This window comes from Sinocyclocheilus grahami, unplaced genomic scaffold, assembly GCF_001515645.1.
Source record: "Sinocyclocheilus grahami isolate Dianchi unplaced genomic scaffold, SAMN03320097.WGS_v1.1 scaffold1691.1, whole genome shotgun sequence".
Classification (NCBI taxonomy): Eukaryota; Metazoa; Chordata; class Actinopteri; order Cypriniformes; family Cyprinidae; genus Sinocyclocheilus; species Sinocyclocheilus grahami.
Window position 1 is genome coordinate 136,392 of NW_015506870.1, and position 16,993 is coordinate 153,384.

Consider the following 16,993-nt stretch of genomic DNA (forward strand, 5'->3'; position numbering starts at 1 on the left):
CTGACAGCCTGATGGATGAAGCTGTCCTTCACAGCCTGATGGATGAAGCTGCGACTCCGCAGTCTCCTCCCTGATGGCAGCAGACTGAAGAAGCTGTGTGTCGGGTGGGTGGGATCACCTGCAATGCAGAGGGCTTTGCGGGTGAGACGGGTGTTGTAAATGTCCTGAAGGGAGGGGAGAGAGGCACCAACGATCTTCTCAGCTGCTCTCACTATGCGTTGAAGTGTCTTGCAGCAGGACGCGTTGCAGGCGCCATACCACACAGTGATGCAGCTGGTCAGGATGCTCTCGATGGTGCCTCTGTAGAAGGTGCACATGATGGGGGCCGGGGCTCTGGCTCTTCTCAGTTTGCGGAGGAAGTAGAGACGCTGCTGTGCTTTCTTGGCCAGTGCTGCGGTGTTGTCAGTCCAGGAGAGATCCTCTGTGATGTGCACACCCAGGAACTTGGTGTTTGTTTACAATACAACCGGAGCACATGCCGCTGAGGTGACGCGCACTAGAGGCGGTTTAGCCAATCACAACACACTGGGCTAGCTAACCAGTCAGAGCCCATAGCCTGTATCTGAGGGCGGGGCTTCATAAAAACAGGAAAAGATCAGCCCGTTTCTCAGAGAAGGGACAGAGCGGTGTGGAATAAAGATAAATTGTGAAATTATTATTATTTTTTTTTAAATGAAGCATTAACACATGTTAGACTGCACCCAATAAACACAATCAAGCCTAGAAAAAACCCAGTGAACCACCCCTTTACATAATAATAATATTGCAGTAATATAATATAAAAATAACATAATATATAAATAAAAATAATATTTAAATTATGCAAACAGAATTAAATTCCGCTGTAATACAGCTGTAAAAATAAACGGAGTGTCTATTACTCTTAGTACAAATAGCCCAATTTGTTGGCAGAGGCTACAGTAACTCCGCCCACCAATGCCTGGCTGTGATAAACAGCACTGCAAAATACACCTGCTTATCTACAGGATCAGTGGTGTAGCGAGTAAAACGCGAAATAATTAATGCGATCAAGCCGAGTTCAAATCCGCCAACTCAAATTGCCAAACTCGTTCTTCCCCTTTTCCCATCACATATCAGATCGGAAAGGCAATTATTTTCAATAAAAATAAAGGAAATATTTGAAAAGTGGAAATAAAACACCTCATTAATAATACAGTGTTATTGGGTATGGTAAGCGGTAGGTGGAGGGCTTTATTGTTCCAATAAGGCGGCATCCATTTAATAATATTAATAAATATGATAATGTACACTCAATATGTTATTACTAGGACTGTCAACTTTAACGCGTTAATGCATGCGATTAATTTTACAATCCTTAACGCGTAAAGATCGGATAATTTTAAGCTGCTAAACTCCAGGAAAGTTTTCCGTCCAATGATCCAGTAAGCGAATGCATTCAAACAATCCGTCCAAAACGGCGCTAATATAAAGGAAATCAGGCTGATTACATCAGAGAATGCAGAGAACAGAGTCATGTTTTCAGTGAATTATTCATTCCAGTGTTTCACTTTTAAACACAAGCTCTGTCATATTCTGTGATTGTCTCTGAAGAGCGCGAGCCTATCACACTCGCTGTATGAAGTACAGACTGAACGGATTGTCAACACATCCCACCGCTGTATGGCCAGATGAGACTTAAACTAAGTTTTTTCTCGCTAGTAAAGTTTTGATGGATGAAGACTGCAATCAAGGTAAAGACGATTGCAGTGGCGTACAGGAGTCGTACAGTAAGCACGCATGAGTCCGTTATATTAATGCGTGTATGAGTGCTCTTGACGCACTGATTGCACATTGTATTTATGCACAGGCACAGACATTTCCGTACATTCACGCTGTTTCCACACAAATTCACGATAATGTTTTGGTTTGTCATGTGAATGTTGCTGTGTTTAGTTAATCTGAATGGATCCGTGTACTGTAGTAGATATATGCAGTCAGCAGGCGGATGGTTTAGTTTTTTTTGGCATCACCATGTGGTCCTGTTCGGTATCGCAGCTTGACTTCTCTAAAATGTAAAAAAAGCTCTTTGCTGTTGCACTATACACATACAATTCTAAAAAAAAATTGTTTGCATTTTTTTCCTTTCATATGTGTTTATATGGGCTCCTAATATCATTTGGTTCTCTGGTGTCCTTTTGGAGTTTCTTTTTGGAGTTATTTTGGAGTCCTTTTTTGGAAAGACATCTACATTTATCCTGAGAAAAGCTTGCAGAAAATACAGATTTTTGAGAATCACCCTTCAATCTTTTGGTTTGCTTTGCTGGATATATCAAATGATGACAAAATAAACATTTGAAACAAGATGCTTAATTTTATGAAGTGTGCGATTAATCGCAATTAATCACAGAAAAAGGATGTGATTAATCAGAATTTTTTTTTTACTTGATTGACAGCCGTAGTATATACTGTGTGTGTGTGTGTGTATATATATATATATATATATTATGGATGCACCGATACCACTTTTTCTAGTACTCGCCCGATACCGATACTTTTATTTTTGGTACTTGGGTACTTGGAATACCGATACCAATATTTTATTGCATTTGTAAATTTTTAAAATATTGGGTACAGAAACAAAAAGAGTATGTATATTGTTAGTTGGTTGACTTCATTTATCAAATAGATAGACAAACCAAAATGTATTCAGACACCTTCAACTTTTTTCACATTATTACAGTTTATTCGCTATAGTTTAGAAAATGGTAATAAAATATAACAAGAATTTTGAGTTAAACTGAGTCGGAACAAATTCAGCTTGATATCCAGTGATGTCTGTGAGAAAGGTATATTCACTCGACAAGCTCGCGCATCTGCACCGTGGAGCGCTCAATCCACTCAGCGTGCTTTGCTCATCAACTGGCGCACAACAGCTATACAGTCAATACTGAATGTTTAACATTATATTCATTGCATACATTTACTTCGTAGACATCCTTAATCTCTAATACAAACCAAAATGTATTCAGACACCTTCAACTTTTTTCACATTATTACAGTTTATTCGCTATAGTTTAGAAAATGGTAATAAAATATAACAATAATTTTGAGTTAAACTGAGTCGGAACAAATTCAGCTTGATAATGTTAGATAACTTTGATAGAAAGGTATGTAGCCTAATGGATTACAATCAACCAAAAAATTAGACAGCTGTTAGTATGACCGTATTTACACAACTATCAATATTTTGTCGGGCGACCCTTAGCCTTAATGACAGCCTGTAGTCTCCTGGGCATGCTGTCACCCAGCTTCATGCAAACCTGAATTTAATTTTTTTTTCCCCCAGACTCGGTCTGAATAATTTTTGGTCCCAAATTTGTATCCGTTTTACTGGTAGTCCACTGTATGAAGAATTTTGGGGTATAATTTGTCACAGTTTACTTTATTTTGCTATCCTCACTTTACATAAATTAACTATAGTGTCCTGCACCCACTAGTAAAAAAATATCTGGTCTGAATAATTTTTGGTTTGACTGTATAGCCTTCGGTTATTTTCACACTTAATTATACCCATTAAAATGTATTTTACAAGTTTTTGTTACTTTCACTGTTAATTTTTTGCTCTATGGTACATCTTTAATTTAATAGCATTAGAGCTGCTCCATTGCAGCGGTTTAGTACTGTAATCATCCAGCTTTGCTGTAATAATGCAGGGAACCACTCGCTATAAATCTCCTAACTGTGATATTTTCAGAAATAGAAGTCGCTTTTTTTTTTTCATATGCAACGTGCTGCGATTTATATTCCAAAGCTACTCATATAATGCATGCATACATTTACTTCGTAGACATCCTTAATCTCTAATAACTCCATTCTGTTGTTCTGTTGTCTCATTGTCTGATGGCACATGCTGTGTGGTATCGGAGTTTGGTATTGGGGCATTTTAACAAGTACGAGTACGGGAGCTCAGCATCGGGCCTGATTGCATCCCTAATATATATATTAGGGGTGTAACAGTACGTGTATCAAACGGTTCACGGGCAAATTCCAAATGGAAGTGATCATCCCTATCCCCTTGGAGTGGAAACTTTGGAGTGAGCAGGGCACGTGCGTGCCATTATGTAGTCATTTGGAATGCACTTGGCAAAGGGAGAGATGTCATTTCCTCATTATCTTCAGCTGGGATGTTCCGGTGACGACGCAGCACGGTGTCCGTCAGCAGATCTTCAGTACACGATACGCAAACAGTTACACCCCTAATATATATATATATATATAGAGAGAGAGAGAGAGAGAGATTTTGGTGAAATATACCAATTTTGGTTTTCAATCAAAAAAAAAAAATACTGTCACTTCACTTTGTCATTTTTGCTCTTAGTGTGATTTAGACTTGAGATGATTTATTTGTTTTTTAGCTTCAAATATTAATATTGTTTTGTGTGTTTATTCGGATGATGAAACTCACTCTTCTCTTAAGTCACTTTTCATCAAATAAATAAAAAATTTTTACAACCAAATTAAATCATTTTATTCTGATCTAAGATACAAAAATTACTACTAAACATGAGATGTATTATTTAATTTATATATTTTATATACACCTTGTCATTTAAAATAATGTATACTTTTTACCATAAAATTAAGTTAAAACAATCAATACTTTTTTTATTTATTCTGTTATTTAACTTATTTGTACTTAATTTTAATACTGATTTTTAAATGCATTTTTGCAGCTAATTTCATCATGTACTATACTTACTACTACTACTACTACTACTACTACTACTACTGCTATTTATTTATTTTGCTATAGCACTTTATTTTGATCCTGAATACAAAAATGAGTCCTAAACATGATACATATTTATGTATTTATTTATTATACTGAGCAATATCTAAAAGCAACAGTGCAGAGAAACAAGAACAATAGAACAAGCAAATACAAGCAACAATCTGTTTATTTTTGGTAAATTCATTGTTTTGGTGCAAAAATGGTGCGATTTTAGAGATCTGCACTCACCATGCCCATGTTTATATATGTGGCTATTTATTTATTTTGCTATAGCACTTTATTTTGATCCTGAATACAAAAATGAGTCCTAAACATGATACATATTTATTTATTTATTATACTGAGCAATATCTAAAAGCAACAGTGCAGAGAAACAAGAACAATAGAACAAGCAAATACAAGCAACAATCTGTTTATTTTTGGTAAATTCATTGTTTTGGTGCAAAAATGGTGCGATTTTAGAGATCTGCACTCACCATGCCCATGTTTATATATGTGACCCTGGAGCACAAAACCTTAAGTCAAAAAAAGTCTTAAGTGGCTGGGGTATATTTGTAGCAATAGCCAAAAATACATTGTATGGGTCAAAATGATTGATTTTTCTTTTATGCCAAAAACCATTAGGATATTAAGTAAAGATCATGTTCCATGAAGATATTTTGTAAATTTCCTACTGTAAATATATTAAAACTTAATTTTTGATTAGTAATATGCATTGCTAAGAACTTAATTTGGACAACTTTAAAGGCGTTTTTCTCAATATTTTGATTGTTTTGCACCCTCAGTTTACAGATTTTCAAATAGTTGTATCTCGGCCAAATATTGTCCTATCCTAACAAAGGATAGGACGCTTATTTATTCAGCTTTCAGATTATGTATAAATCTCAAAAAAAAAATTTGACCCTTATGACTGGTTTTGTGGTCCAGGGTCATATACAAATAAATACTATAATATTGATACTAAACAGTGGTTGCATGTGTGTTTGTTCAGGAGGTGAGACGGCGGAGATGCCAGGTGTTTACGGCCCTAGTGATTACGATCTGGCGGGCTTCTGCGTCGGGGCCGTGGAGCGAGGGGCTGTCCTGCCCAGACTCAAGGACATCATGGAGGGTGACTTGCTGATTGGCGTCGCCTCTTCTGGGCTTCACAGCAACGGCTTCAGCCTTGTACGCAAGATCCTGGAGCGGACCAGCTTACAGTACAGCTCACCTGCTCCGTTTGGACAGCCTGGACAGAATATCGGTATGTTAGCGTGAAAGTATCTCGGCTGCTTTAGTACCAGAGCTGCATTTGTTTCGTCCTCACATCTGTGCTGTGCTTTGAAGGTGAAGTTCTGCTCACTCCCACCAAGATCTACAGCCGCTTGCTTCAGCCAATCCTACGTAGCGGAGCCGTGAAGGCCTACGCCCACATAACAGGAGGTGGGCTTTTGGAGAATATTCCTCGCATTCTTCCACCAGAACTGGCAGTGGACTTGGGTGAGCAACATCTGGATATTAATTCTGATTATTAAATTAGAAAGAGCTTGCTAGAAACATGGTTCTAAATCAAAATATATATATTAATAGGGCTGGGCAAAAAATCAAATGCGATTTTTATGTGCATCTCGTCAGTAAAGATGGAGCGGCATTTACTACACAGAGCCGTAGTTCTCTGACAAGCTACACAAAATCGTGTTCAAAATCGCAGGTGATTCATTGCTGATTTTGAACGCGATTTTGTGTAGCTTGTCAGTGAACTACGGCTCTGTGTAGTAAATTCCGCTCCATTTTTTGCACAGCCCTTATTTATTTATAATAATATATTTATTTGTATACTTTTATTATTAATTTATTTTCTTTCTCTGGTCTTCCTTTTTTTTTTTTTTTTTTTTTTTTTTAATGTTAGAACAATACTTGACTGGGGAGTATGTTAATAGTTAAATTAAAATGATAAAAGTTTCCCAGCAGCATTGTTGACCTGTGTTTCAGACGCATCCCGCTGGAGGATACCGGCTGTGTTCTCATGGCTGCAGAGGGAGGGCAGCCTGTCAGAGGAGGAGATGAGCCGCACATTTAACTGTGGTCTGGGTGCTGTGCTGGTGGTCAGCAAACAGGACGCGCAGCGGGTCCTGCGACTGCTGCAGGCCCAGGAGGAGGCCTGGATCGTGGGTTCACTCGCCCACAAACAACCCGGTGAGACACACAAACACCCACATTTACTGCTGCTTTATATATCAGTCATATTTCACACTAAAAATAGAGTGCATTAAAAACATTAGATTGAGTCTATTTATTTATTTTTGTAATGAAAGGACATTTTACTCCCAAACTAATAAGATATTTGTGGCTTTTATTAAAATTCCTATTTTGATTATTTCATGGCATTTAATCAGTGCTTTTGGGGTTAAAAAGCAAATTTTTACACCAAAAATCTCATTACTGTAATGCAAAAAAAACCTCACTTGCTCACAAACATCCCAATGAGACATTCACCTACATTTAGTAATGCTGTATATAGATGGGTGAAAAGAAAATGAGGATAAATAATATTTAGTATGAAGCCTGTTTTTCAAACTATTATGATTTTTTCATTACAATTTTTGCGCAATTTTTTTGCATAAGATTTTGATGTTTCCTTGACAATTAAGCACCAAACTCTCATTAATGTACTGGTAAAAAAATAAATATATATATATATATATACAGTGTGTGTATGTATATATATATAAAGTTGGGACACTGTACAAATTGTGAGTAAAAAAGGAATGGAATAATTTAATAATTTCATAAACTTATATTTTATTCACAATAGAATATACTTTTCTCAGGATAAATGTAGATGTCTCTCCAAAAAAGGACTCCAAAAGGACACCAAAGAACCAAATGATATTAGGAGCCCATATAAGCACATATGAAAGAGAAAAAAAGCAATATATATATATATATATATATATATATATATATATATATAGCTTTTTTTTACATTTTAGAGAAGTTGTGTAACCAAACAGGACCACGTGGAGATGCCAAAAAATCCCTAAACCATCCGCCTGCTGGCTGTATATATCTACTACAGTACACGGATCCATTCAGAATAACTAAACACAGCAACATACACATGACAAATCAAAACATTATTGCGAATGTGTGTGGAAACAACGTGAATGTACGGAAATGTCTGTGCCTGTGCATAAATACAATGTGTGATCAGTGCGTCAAGAGCACTCATACACGCATTAATATAACGGACTCATGCGTGCTTACTGTACGACTCCTGTACGCCACTACAATCGTCTTTACCTTGATTGCAGTCTTCATCCATCACAACTTTACTAGCGAGACTGCTTATCCAGTCGAGAAAACATAGTTTAAGTCTCATCTGGCCATACAGCGGTGGGATGTGTTGACAATCCGTTCAGTCTGTACTTCATACAGTGAGTGTGATAGGCTCGCGCTCTTCAGAGACAATCACAGAATATGACAGAGCTTGTGTTTAAAAGCGAAACACACTGGAATTAATAATTCACTGAAAACGCAGCGTGACTCTGTTCTCTGCATTCTCTGATGTAATCAGCCTGGTTTCCTTTATATTAGCGCTGTTGTGGACGGATTGTTTGAATGCATTCGCTTACTGGATCTTTGGACGGAAAACTTTCCTGGAGTTTAGCAGCTTAAAATGATCTAATCGCAAGCAGAGAAGCAAAATTGGGTTAAAGGTTTAGAATAGAAATTGTGCTTCAGTAATTTTTTGTTAATTGCATTAAATTATTTTAATGCGTTAAGGATTGTAAAATTAATCACATGCGTTAACGATGACAGCTCTAATTTTAACTAAAGGAACATGTAATGTTATGTTAATGATCCAACATTAGACTAATGCTTCATGCATTTTCCTATGTCCAGGAGCGGAGACCGTGGTCATCAGAAACCTGGAGCAGAGTCTGAAGGACAGTCCGGGCCGCTCACCGGACACCAGTGTCCTGCAGAACGGAGCTCTTCATGGAGAACACTCAACACGCAAGAGGACCAGAGTGGCCGTTCTCATCTCTGGGACCGGTGCGTGTCCTTCTGTAAATCACGTATGACTGGAGAGTGAAATGAAGCCAATAACACTGACGCTCTGGTGTTTGACAGGAACTAATCTGCAGGCTCTGATGGAGCAGGTAAAGAAACCATCAAGTTCGGCGGAGATCGTGATGGTAATCTCCAACAGACCGGGTGTCATGGGGCTGAAGAGAGCATCTATGGCCGGCATTCAGACACGGGTTTGTCTGAAATATAATGATGCTCCTAAACAAGATTAATAATCAATTTACATTTATGCAATTAAAATAACTCAAATTAAATAATTTAAAAAAGCAATAAAATAAATGAATCATTTTATTTAAAAATCAACATTCATATATAAACTTTAAAAAAAATGTAATAAATAATAATATCAAATTAAATTAAATTTGTGCATAAGGTAGTTTTTTTCTATACATTTTTCATTGATGTAACTCAAACTTATAAAAATAATATATAATATAAAAAATTATGTTGTGCATAATGCAGTTTTTATATCTAAGTTTTAATGATATAATTATGTTTTGACTCCTATTTGTTGTTGAAATATAAACATTTAAACGTTGGCTGTAATAACTTATTTTCCTGTGGATTTATTCAAACATACATTAAATAATGAACAGGTTAAGTGAAAATATAATGAATGTGTAATATAATGCATTATATTTAGCAAAATGCTCCTCTCTAAAGTTATTTTTCCAAACTTCATTCAGATGCAGGGTTATTATATTTATTTCTGCTACTTAAATTAAGTGAAATAAAATATTAAAAACAAACCTATTTTATTTCAGCATCTTGCCAAGGCACCATTTCTCATTATTGCTTATTGTTAACTTGAAGTACTAAAATAACTAAAACTTGAACTAAAAGTGTAAACAGAAAATCTACAAATAAAATTTAATGCAAAATAATATAATAATAATAATCTCAATGTTAGTGAAATAACAGTGTTGTTTGTGTGTCAGGTTGTGGATCATAAGCTGTACGGCAGCAGAGCTGAGTTTGACGGCACCATAGACAAAGTTTTGGAGGAGTTTCGAGTGGAACTGGTTTGTCTGGCTGGTTTCATGCGAATCCTTACGGGACCCTTCGTCAGGAAATGGAGTGGTGAGTGTTATAGGCTTGAAAAGCTAGTTTTCAGTGGTTTCTGTTATTTGATTAATTGGATTTAGAATGATTTTTAGAGTGACACAAACCAACTAAAACACCCCAGAATTCATCAGATCCATTGCTAATTCTTACTGATGCTTGTGTTGCTGATTTCCCACCAAAATGATCTAATTACAGAACCGACTTCTGGTGTTAAAAATGTTTTTATAAAATGCTAACACGATGACAAGCGATATTGAGGACCAAGGTTGTTATAGTTAACTTAAACTAAAACCATATAAAGAGAACTTATTCCATCACTTGAAATAAAATATTAACTAAAATAAATTAAGATTTTAGAAAAAATTATTTCAGCTTGTTGTCAAGGCAACATCTCATTTTCATTTAGTAACTTGATGTACTAAAATAACTAAACCCCAAAACTAATTCAAAATAATAATAATAATAATAATTACAGACATGACATAAAATTACTAAGCAGTAACCAAAATTAAAATGAAAAATACAAAAATAAAATCTAATTTAAATTTCCTAATAAAAACTAATAAAACTAAAAACTAGGCCTGTCAATAGATTAAAAATATAAATCACATCAAATTTGGCTGAGGAAATCACCCCTAAAAAAAAAATAAAAAGCCATTATTGTGTTAAATGAGAAAAGCATCAAATAGACATCACAAAAATCAGCTTTAGAAGGAAGCATTTTATTTGACTCTTATTTGAAATTATTAAACTTTTTGGCTATAATGGCCTAAACAACATACACATTGGAACATATCAATGGTAACCGAAGCAGTTTGGTTTCATATTCTTCAAAATATCTTCTTTTAGTTTCCGCAAAAGAAAGTTTCATACAGGTATGAAACTACGAGGTTGGGTAATTAGTTAAATTTTTGGGTGAACTATCCCTTTAATGGGATTTATTTATTTATTTTTCTGTTTAGTTTTTTATTAATATAGAAATCTGAAATTATTATTATGATTATTTTTTTTAATGACGTAATGCTCTTAATAAGAATCTAAAACTTCCAGTAGGTGGCTGTAAATGTCGTAATGAGCAAGTTGTTGGGTCATTCATTCATTCGATTTGTTCAAATGGCTAATTCATTCAGGGATTAATATAACTGCATTCTATAGGCTGCTACACGCAGTGAGTTGTTGCCCTGCATCATGTTCGTCACCAATCAACTATAAGAAATGGATGACCTTCCTAGATCGGGGGCGGGACGGGTGTGTTAAATGCGTTAAAATATTTTAATGCATTATTTTTCATAATTAATTAGATTAACGCATTAAATCGATAGCCCTGCTAAAAAAACAAATAATATCTTTATGATAGTAAAATAACACTGTTGAGGACAGGAAAAAAATTATAAAATATATAAAAAAAATAAAAACATTTTTATTTTTTAATCGATATAAGAATATTCAGGGCTCCACGATAAGGACTGCCCAATGGCCCGGGGCCCAGCATGAAAGACGTTCGGGAGAGTAGACGGATTTGTCACTTGCCCGATCGGGCCACTGCAGCGTCGTCACGACATTTTATCATTTGCATGTGTTTTTAAGACTTGTTAATTAAAAAATTCAAGAAATTAAAAAGCATTTGGGCGCGAAAGACAACTCCTTTCAGTATTCTGTGTGAACAGCGCGTGCACAGACAGCCGCGCACACGCTCGAGCCGCCTGAACAAGCAAATACATACAAAAGTATGTCAAAATACCCATCCTGGCAAGTAACTTTGTAGCTTTAACAATAAATTAATCTATATTGAATTTATACACTGGAGTACAGATGCACCGATCTACCGGACATTTTTTGTTTTATTTCAGACCATCTTCTGTTCCGTGCTTGCACACAAACTACACTGCAATCATAATCCCAATGGCCATTTGTGTGGAAATATTACGTTATTATTATACTTGGTCTGTAAACGGCCATTAACAGGCCAGAGATGCTGAAGATGCACACAAAGAGGAGAAAATACTGTAGCAGACAGAACAAGATCACTGTTCACGATGTGAGAAATATAGAAAGAAAATCCAAACATTGAATTTTATATGAATGTGTTTCTGAGGGGAACGGAACTGACTGTTTTCAGAAATGGCATTTTCTTTTCATTTTGTCTCCGTATGATGCATTTAAATGAGTGTTAATACCTATACAGTCTATGGTTAATACGCGCAGCGATGCTGTGTTTACAGCGGTAAGCAAGGAAACGCTGTATCACTGTACCATAAGCACTGTCTGCTGTCCGAGAGTGAATCCAGGTCTCATTCAGCTCACCTGCTGTTTCTGTTTCGTACAGATGTTTTATGTAGCATAATTTCACAAAAATAAAGTCAGGTTATTCTGTTTTTGCCTCAGATTTTGAAATTATACAGTCTAATATAAATCAAACATTGCTCTTTTTTTTCAATTCATGAATAAAATGCAGTGGTTGCCTCTAATTTCAAATGGCTATGAAACATCAAGGTGCAGCACAGAGTGAAGAATATGCAAATGTTATTTTTAATGTGATTTTTCCATTTCTGTACCTGAACATCTACAAACATAAAAACTTAAAGCATCATATAATTTCTATTTTTGTGATTTAGGCCTATATTTGATTGTGCTATTACTTGTAATTTGTTCATTTGTTCTTATTTACTGGCTGTCACTTGTCTTTAATAATGTTTAAACTTTATATTTATGTTTGTTTCTGGCTAGTGATTTTGCTGCGGTATCGAAATTGAAATAGAGAATTGTAAAATGTAATTAGTATCTAAAATATTGGCGTCATAAAAGCTTATTTATTAGAATACATGATAACAGTAATGATTTTATTTTTTGTGGCAGGGCCAGTGAAAATGTTGGCAGGACAAGTAAAAATTTGAACCACTGGGCCAGTAGAAAAAATCCTTAGCGTTGATCCCTGATATTTAACTGCAATTTTAAGAAAAAAAAAACATTTGTTTTAGAAGGAAACAAAACCTATTAAAACATGTGAACATTAGCTTGAATTGTATTGTCAGTTGTGTTTTTGACATTGTCATCTGTCAAACAGGTAAGATGCTGAACATTCACCCGTCCCTGCTGCCGTCCTTTAAAGGAGTGAACGCACAGAAACAGGCTCTCCAGGCCGGCGTCAGAGTCACCGGATGCACTGTGCACTTTGTGGCGGTCAGTCTGAACTAGACTTTTTTTTCAATATTTTTTCCCCTGAAATTTCTGTTCCGTTTTTATCATTTTTATTAGTTTTTTTATTTATTTATTAGATTTTGTTTACTTATTTTCAATTATTTTACTACTACAAGTAAAAAAAAAAGAGAGAAATTTTGCTTTTGCAACTAGCTAAAATAAATATATAAAATAATAAATAATAAAATAATTGAAGCATTTATATATTTTATTTAATTGCAGTTGTTTATTTCAAGTTTTTTTTTTTCCTTCTCACTTTGTCATAGGCATTTTTTTAATTAATGTTGTCTCAGCCTGGCTGACCAAGCCACAGTGCTTGTTTTGTGCAAACCTTAAAAAAGGTTTTGTGAATTTCACTCATGAGTGTAACGTGTCTCTGAATCCACAGGAGGAAGTGGATGCAGGGGCGATTGTTGTTCAGGAGGCGGTCCCCATCCTGGTGACTGACACAGAGGACAGCCTATCAGAGCGCATCCGGGAGGCGGAGCATCGTGCCTTTCCAGCAGCCCTAGAGCTGGTGGGCAGTGGAGCGGTGAAGCTGCGAGATGACGGAAGACTCGTGTGGAACCAGAGCGTTCAGGGATAGATACCAACGCACAGATCACGCTTATGACACTAATATAATTCAGTCTCCTTCAGTTCAGCTCTAGACTGTGATCTGAGAACATAAATCATACAGTAAAATGAATTTCATTCAAACATTCCATCTCAAATCTTTCCAGAAATTAATTCCTGAATCTTATTAATGGCTCTTCTATCGCAGGATCCTGAACAGTATTAATCAGATTCGCTGTTGATGAATATTTGCTCATGCCTGAGAGTTATTGAAAACGTACATGAACTTTATTCTCTGCATGTAACGGAACTAGATGAATATTTGCTCTTGGCATTAAACTTGCACTGCTCTGTGACGAGACTGATCATTTGTATTAATACATTTTCTTTTTGTGAACACCAGGAGCCTCATTTATCAAATGTGTGTATGCACAGATTTGATCTTAGAGTGTGTGTACGCTAAAATCCACGGCAACATTCATATTTATAAAAACGGTCTTTGACGTGGAAAAGTACTTACCACCACGTCAGGGTCTGAGCAGGCGTACACACTTTTCCTTGTGGCAAAGTCGGAGTGCTGCAGCTATTTGAACATCTAAGCTGCAATAATAATAAAAGAGGTGTACGTGCAAGCACCGAATTCATCAAAACAACAAAGATGCAGTGTAAGAGATCAATTGTGCAGTGTAGTCAGATTTTTTATTAACGGAAGTTTTTGCGAGATTAAACTGACCTTTTTAGTAGCCTAATATTGAGAGTTATTGTCTCGCTTTCTGTACACAGTTTATTCCATGTTTTTTTTATAATTTTATTTTACAAGAGAACTTGCGAAGTCTTGATTTACTACCCATGCGTAAAATAGAAAAAAAAATGCATAAACGCATCTCCGACTGTTTGTGTAGCCTATAAGAATAGGCCTATGTCGTGCAATAACGGTTTTAAGATAGGCCGATTCTATTCAATAACATTGTTAACTGTTTTTTTATTTATAACATCTGCTGCTTTGCTTCTGTGAAAATGAATAGAGACATCAGCCTTAAACTTTGTTTTTGTCATTTACATCAGTTATATTTGTGTCAGTACATTAATGGCACATTTGAGCAGTATTAGTAAACTGTCTAAATATAAAGAAATGCCAAATCACATGCAGGTTTTTTTTTTCAGACCGGAGACCATAATCGTGTAATAATTTATTTTATTATATGAAATGTCCAATTTTTCTTTCAATAATGCCTTTTAAAGTTTTGCAAGAATTTCTTGCTAAATACTCAACTTTTTATTAGTTGTCATAGCAAGTGATTTTAAGAGTGGGATGGCTCTCCCCCATGAAATACATGTTTTTCTCTAGTTCATGTTGGCCCCAATTATTGCAACGTCCTTTTCCCAAGATAACATCTCTGCGTTTTCTCCTATATTTCCTGAGTTTAGAGAACATCTGACAAGAGATCAGAGACCATTTGTCCGTACAGAAGCTCTCCAAATCCTTCTGATTCACACCTCCATGTTGGCGCTTCTCTTCAGTTCACCCCACTAATTTTCTATAGGGTTCAGGTCCTGAACTGGGATGGCCATGGTGGAAGCTTCATTTTGTGCTCAGTGACACATTTTTGTTGATTTTGGATTATTGTCCTGATGGAAGATCCAACCACGATTATACAATTTCTAACAGAGGCAGTTAGGTTTAGATTTTTTATCTGTTGGTATTTGATAGAATCCATGATGCCATGTATCTAAACAGAAAAATAGGCCCACAACACCGTGGACATGGGTTTGCTGCAAACAGGGATGAAAAGTACCCCATCTGGTGGGTTTGCTGCCAAAAAGCTCTTTTTTAGTTTCATAGGAACGTAGAAGCCAGTCCCATTTGAGTTCCAGTCGTGTCTGACAACTGAACATGCTGGAGTTTTAGGATGAGCGAGGAGGATTTTTCTTGAAACCTTCCCGAACAACATGTGGTGATATAGTGGCTGTTTGATATATTTTTTAGACTTTCTGATCCCAAGAGTCAACTAAGCACTGCAATTCTCCAGCTGTGATCCTTGGAGTCTTTGGCCACTCAAACTCTCCTCTTCACCGTACATTAGGATGATATAGATACACGTCCTCTTCCAGGCAGATTTGTAACATTTCCTGTTGATTATTCCCCTGATGCTTTAGATTTTCTTACAGCCACTTTCTATGTTGTGAAGCTCAACAATCTTGTTCTGCACATCAGAACTATATTCTTTGGGTTTACTCTTTGTGATGGATGATTAAAGGAATCTGGCCTTTGTGTTCCTCATATTTAGAATCCTGTGGAACAGGAAGCCATGGTTGGACAATTTCATGATCCTAAGTCATCCTGGTGTACCAAAAACTGTAAACATGAATAGGAATATACTTCAGAGATATTATATGCATATGAATTTCTAGGGGTGCCAACATGCATTGGATAAAAACATTTATTTCATAATGTGAGTTTCCCCCCCACTTTCAATTGTTTTACTTCAATGAAAGGTTGGGATTTTGTGAATTGTTTGAAAGATCAAAAAGATAAATGATGCAGATTTATTTTCACAGGCGCCTTTGCTCATATTTACCAAGGGTGCCAATATTAGTGGAGGACACTGTTTACAGAATAATCATTCAAATCTCAAGTTTTCCATTCACTGCTTTATTCCAGAAGTCCTGTTTACTTTCTGCATATCTAACTTATAAATCTTTAACTACAGACCTACTGTTAACTCCAAAGTTATTAATCTACATATTCATTTTGCATATACTTCTGTTCAGGCCATCTGCATTTTTTTTTCAACAATTTTTTTATTATTATAATAAACAACCGTATTTGGGACCAATAAGGACTACATTATCCTGCAGAAGAAAACTACTTAGTATCAAACATTTTTTTTAAATATTTAATTCTCATCTTTCAATATACCGACTTTCAATTTAAGGCTTAAAAATAGTTAATTTATAAGTAATGAAGACTATAAATTATAGATTTACAGTAGTTAATTGGAGCGATAGAAAGAGTACATGAGTTTGGAATAAATGCTGCACTGATTTGATCAAAAACACAGTAAAAAAACAACAGTATTGTATTTGTACTGTATGTTCAAATAAATGCAGACTTGTTGAGCAGGATACTAAAATAACAAACAAAAACTATATAGACATTTAAAAATAAAACAAAAAACATGAGATGGGAAATAGAAAAACCAATTCAATTATATATATATATACATATTCTCTTTTCTGGTTTTGAATGCATTTATGTTGACGCGTCTCTCAGTTTGTGTAAAACAGACCTTGTGTGGAAAAAAAGAATCAAACGACCAAAACTTTATATATATATATATATTTAAG

General features: G+C 35.6%; 1 protein-coding gene across 1 annotated transcript in view; it reads left to right on the forward strand.

The window, feature by feature from the left end:
* Window positions 1–14,010, forward strand: part of gart (phosphoribosylglycinamide formyltransferase) — a 90,549-nt gene extending 76,539 nt beyond the window's left edge. The window contains exons 14-21 of the mRNA XM_016258477.1: window positions 5,745–5,996; window positions 6,080–6,232; window positions 6,725–6,928; window positions 8,639–8,791; window positions 8,870–9,000; window positions 9,766–9,907; window positions 12,957–13,072; window positions 13,479–14,010. Coding sequence (XP_016113963.1) covers window positions 5,745–5,996; window positions 6,080–6,232; window positions 6,725–6,928; window positions 8,639–8,791; window positions 8,870–9,000; window positions 9,766–9,907; window positions 12,957–13,072; window positions 13,479–13,676 — 1,349 coding nt within the window. The 3' untranslated portion in view covers window positions 13,677–14,010. The remainder of the gene's footprint in view (window positions 1–5,744; window positions 5,997–6,079; window positions 6,233–6,724; window positions 6,929–8,638; window positions 8,792–8,869; window positions 9,001–9,765; window positions 9,908–12,956; window positions 13,073–13,478) is intronic.
* Window positions 14,011–16,993: the final 2,983 nt, after the last annotated feature.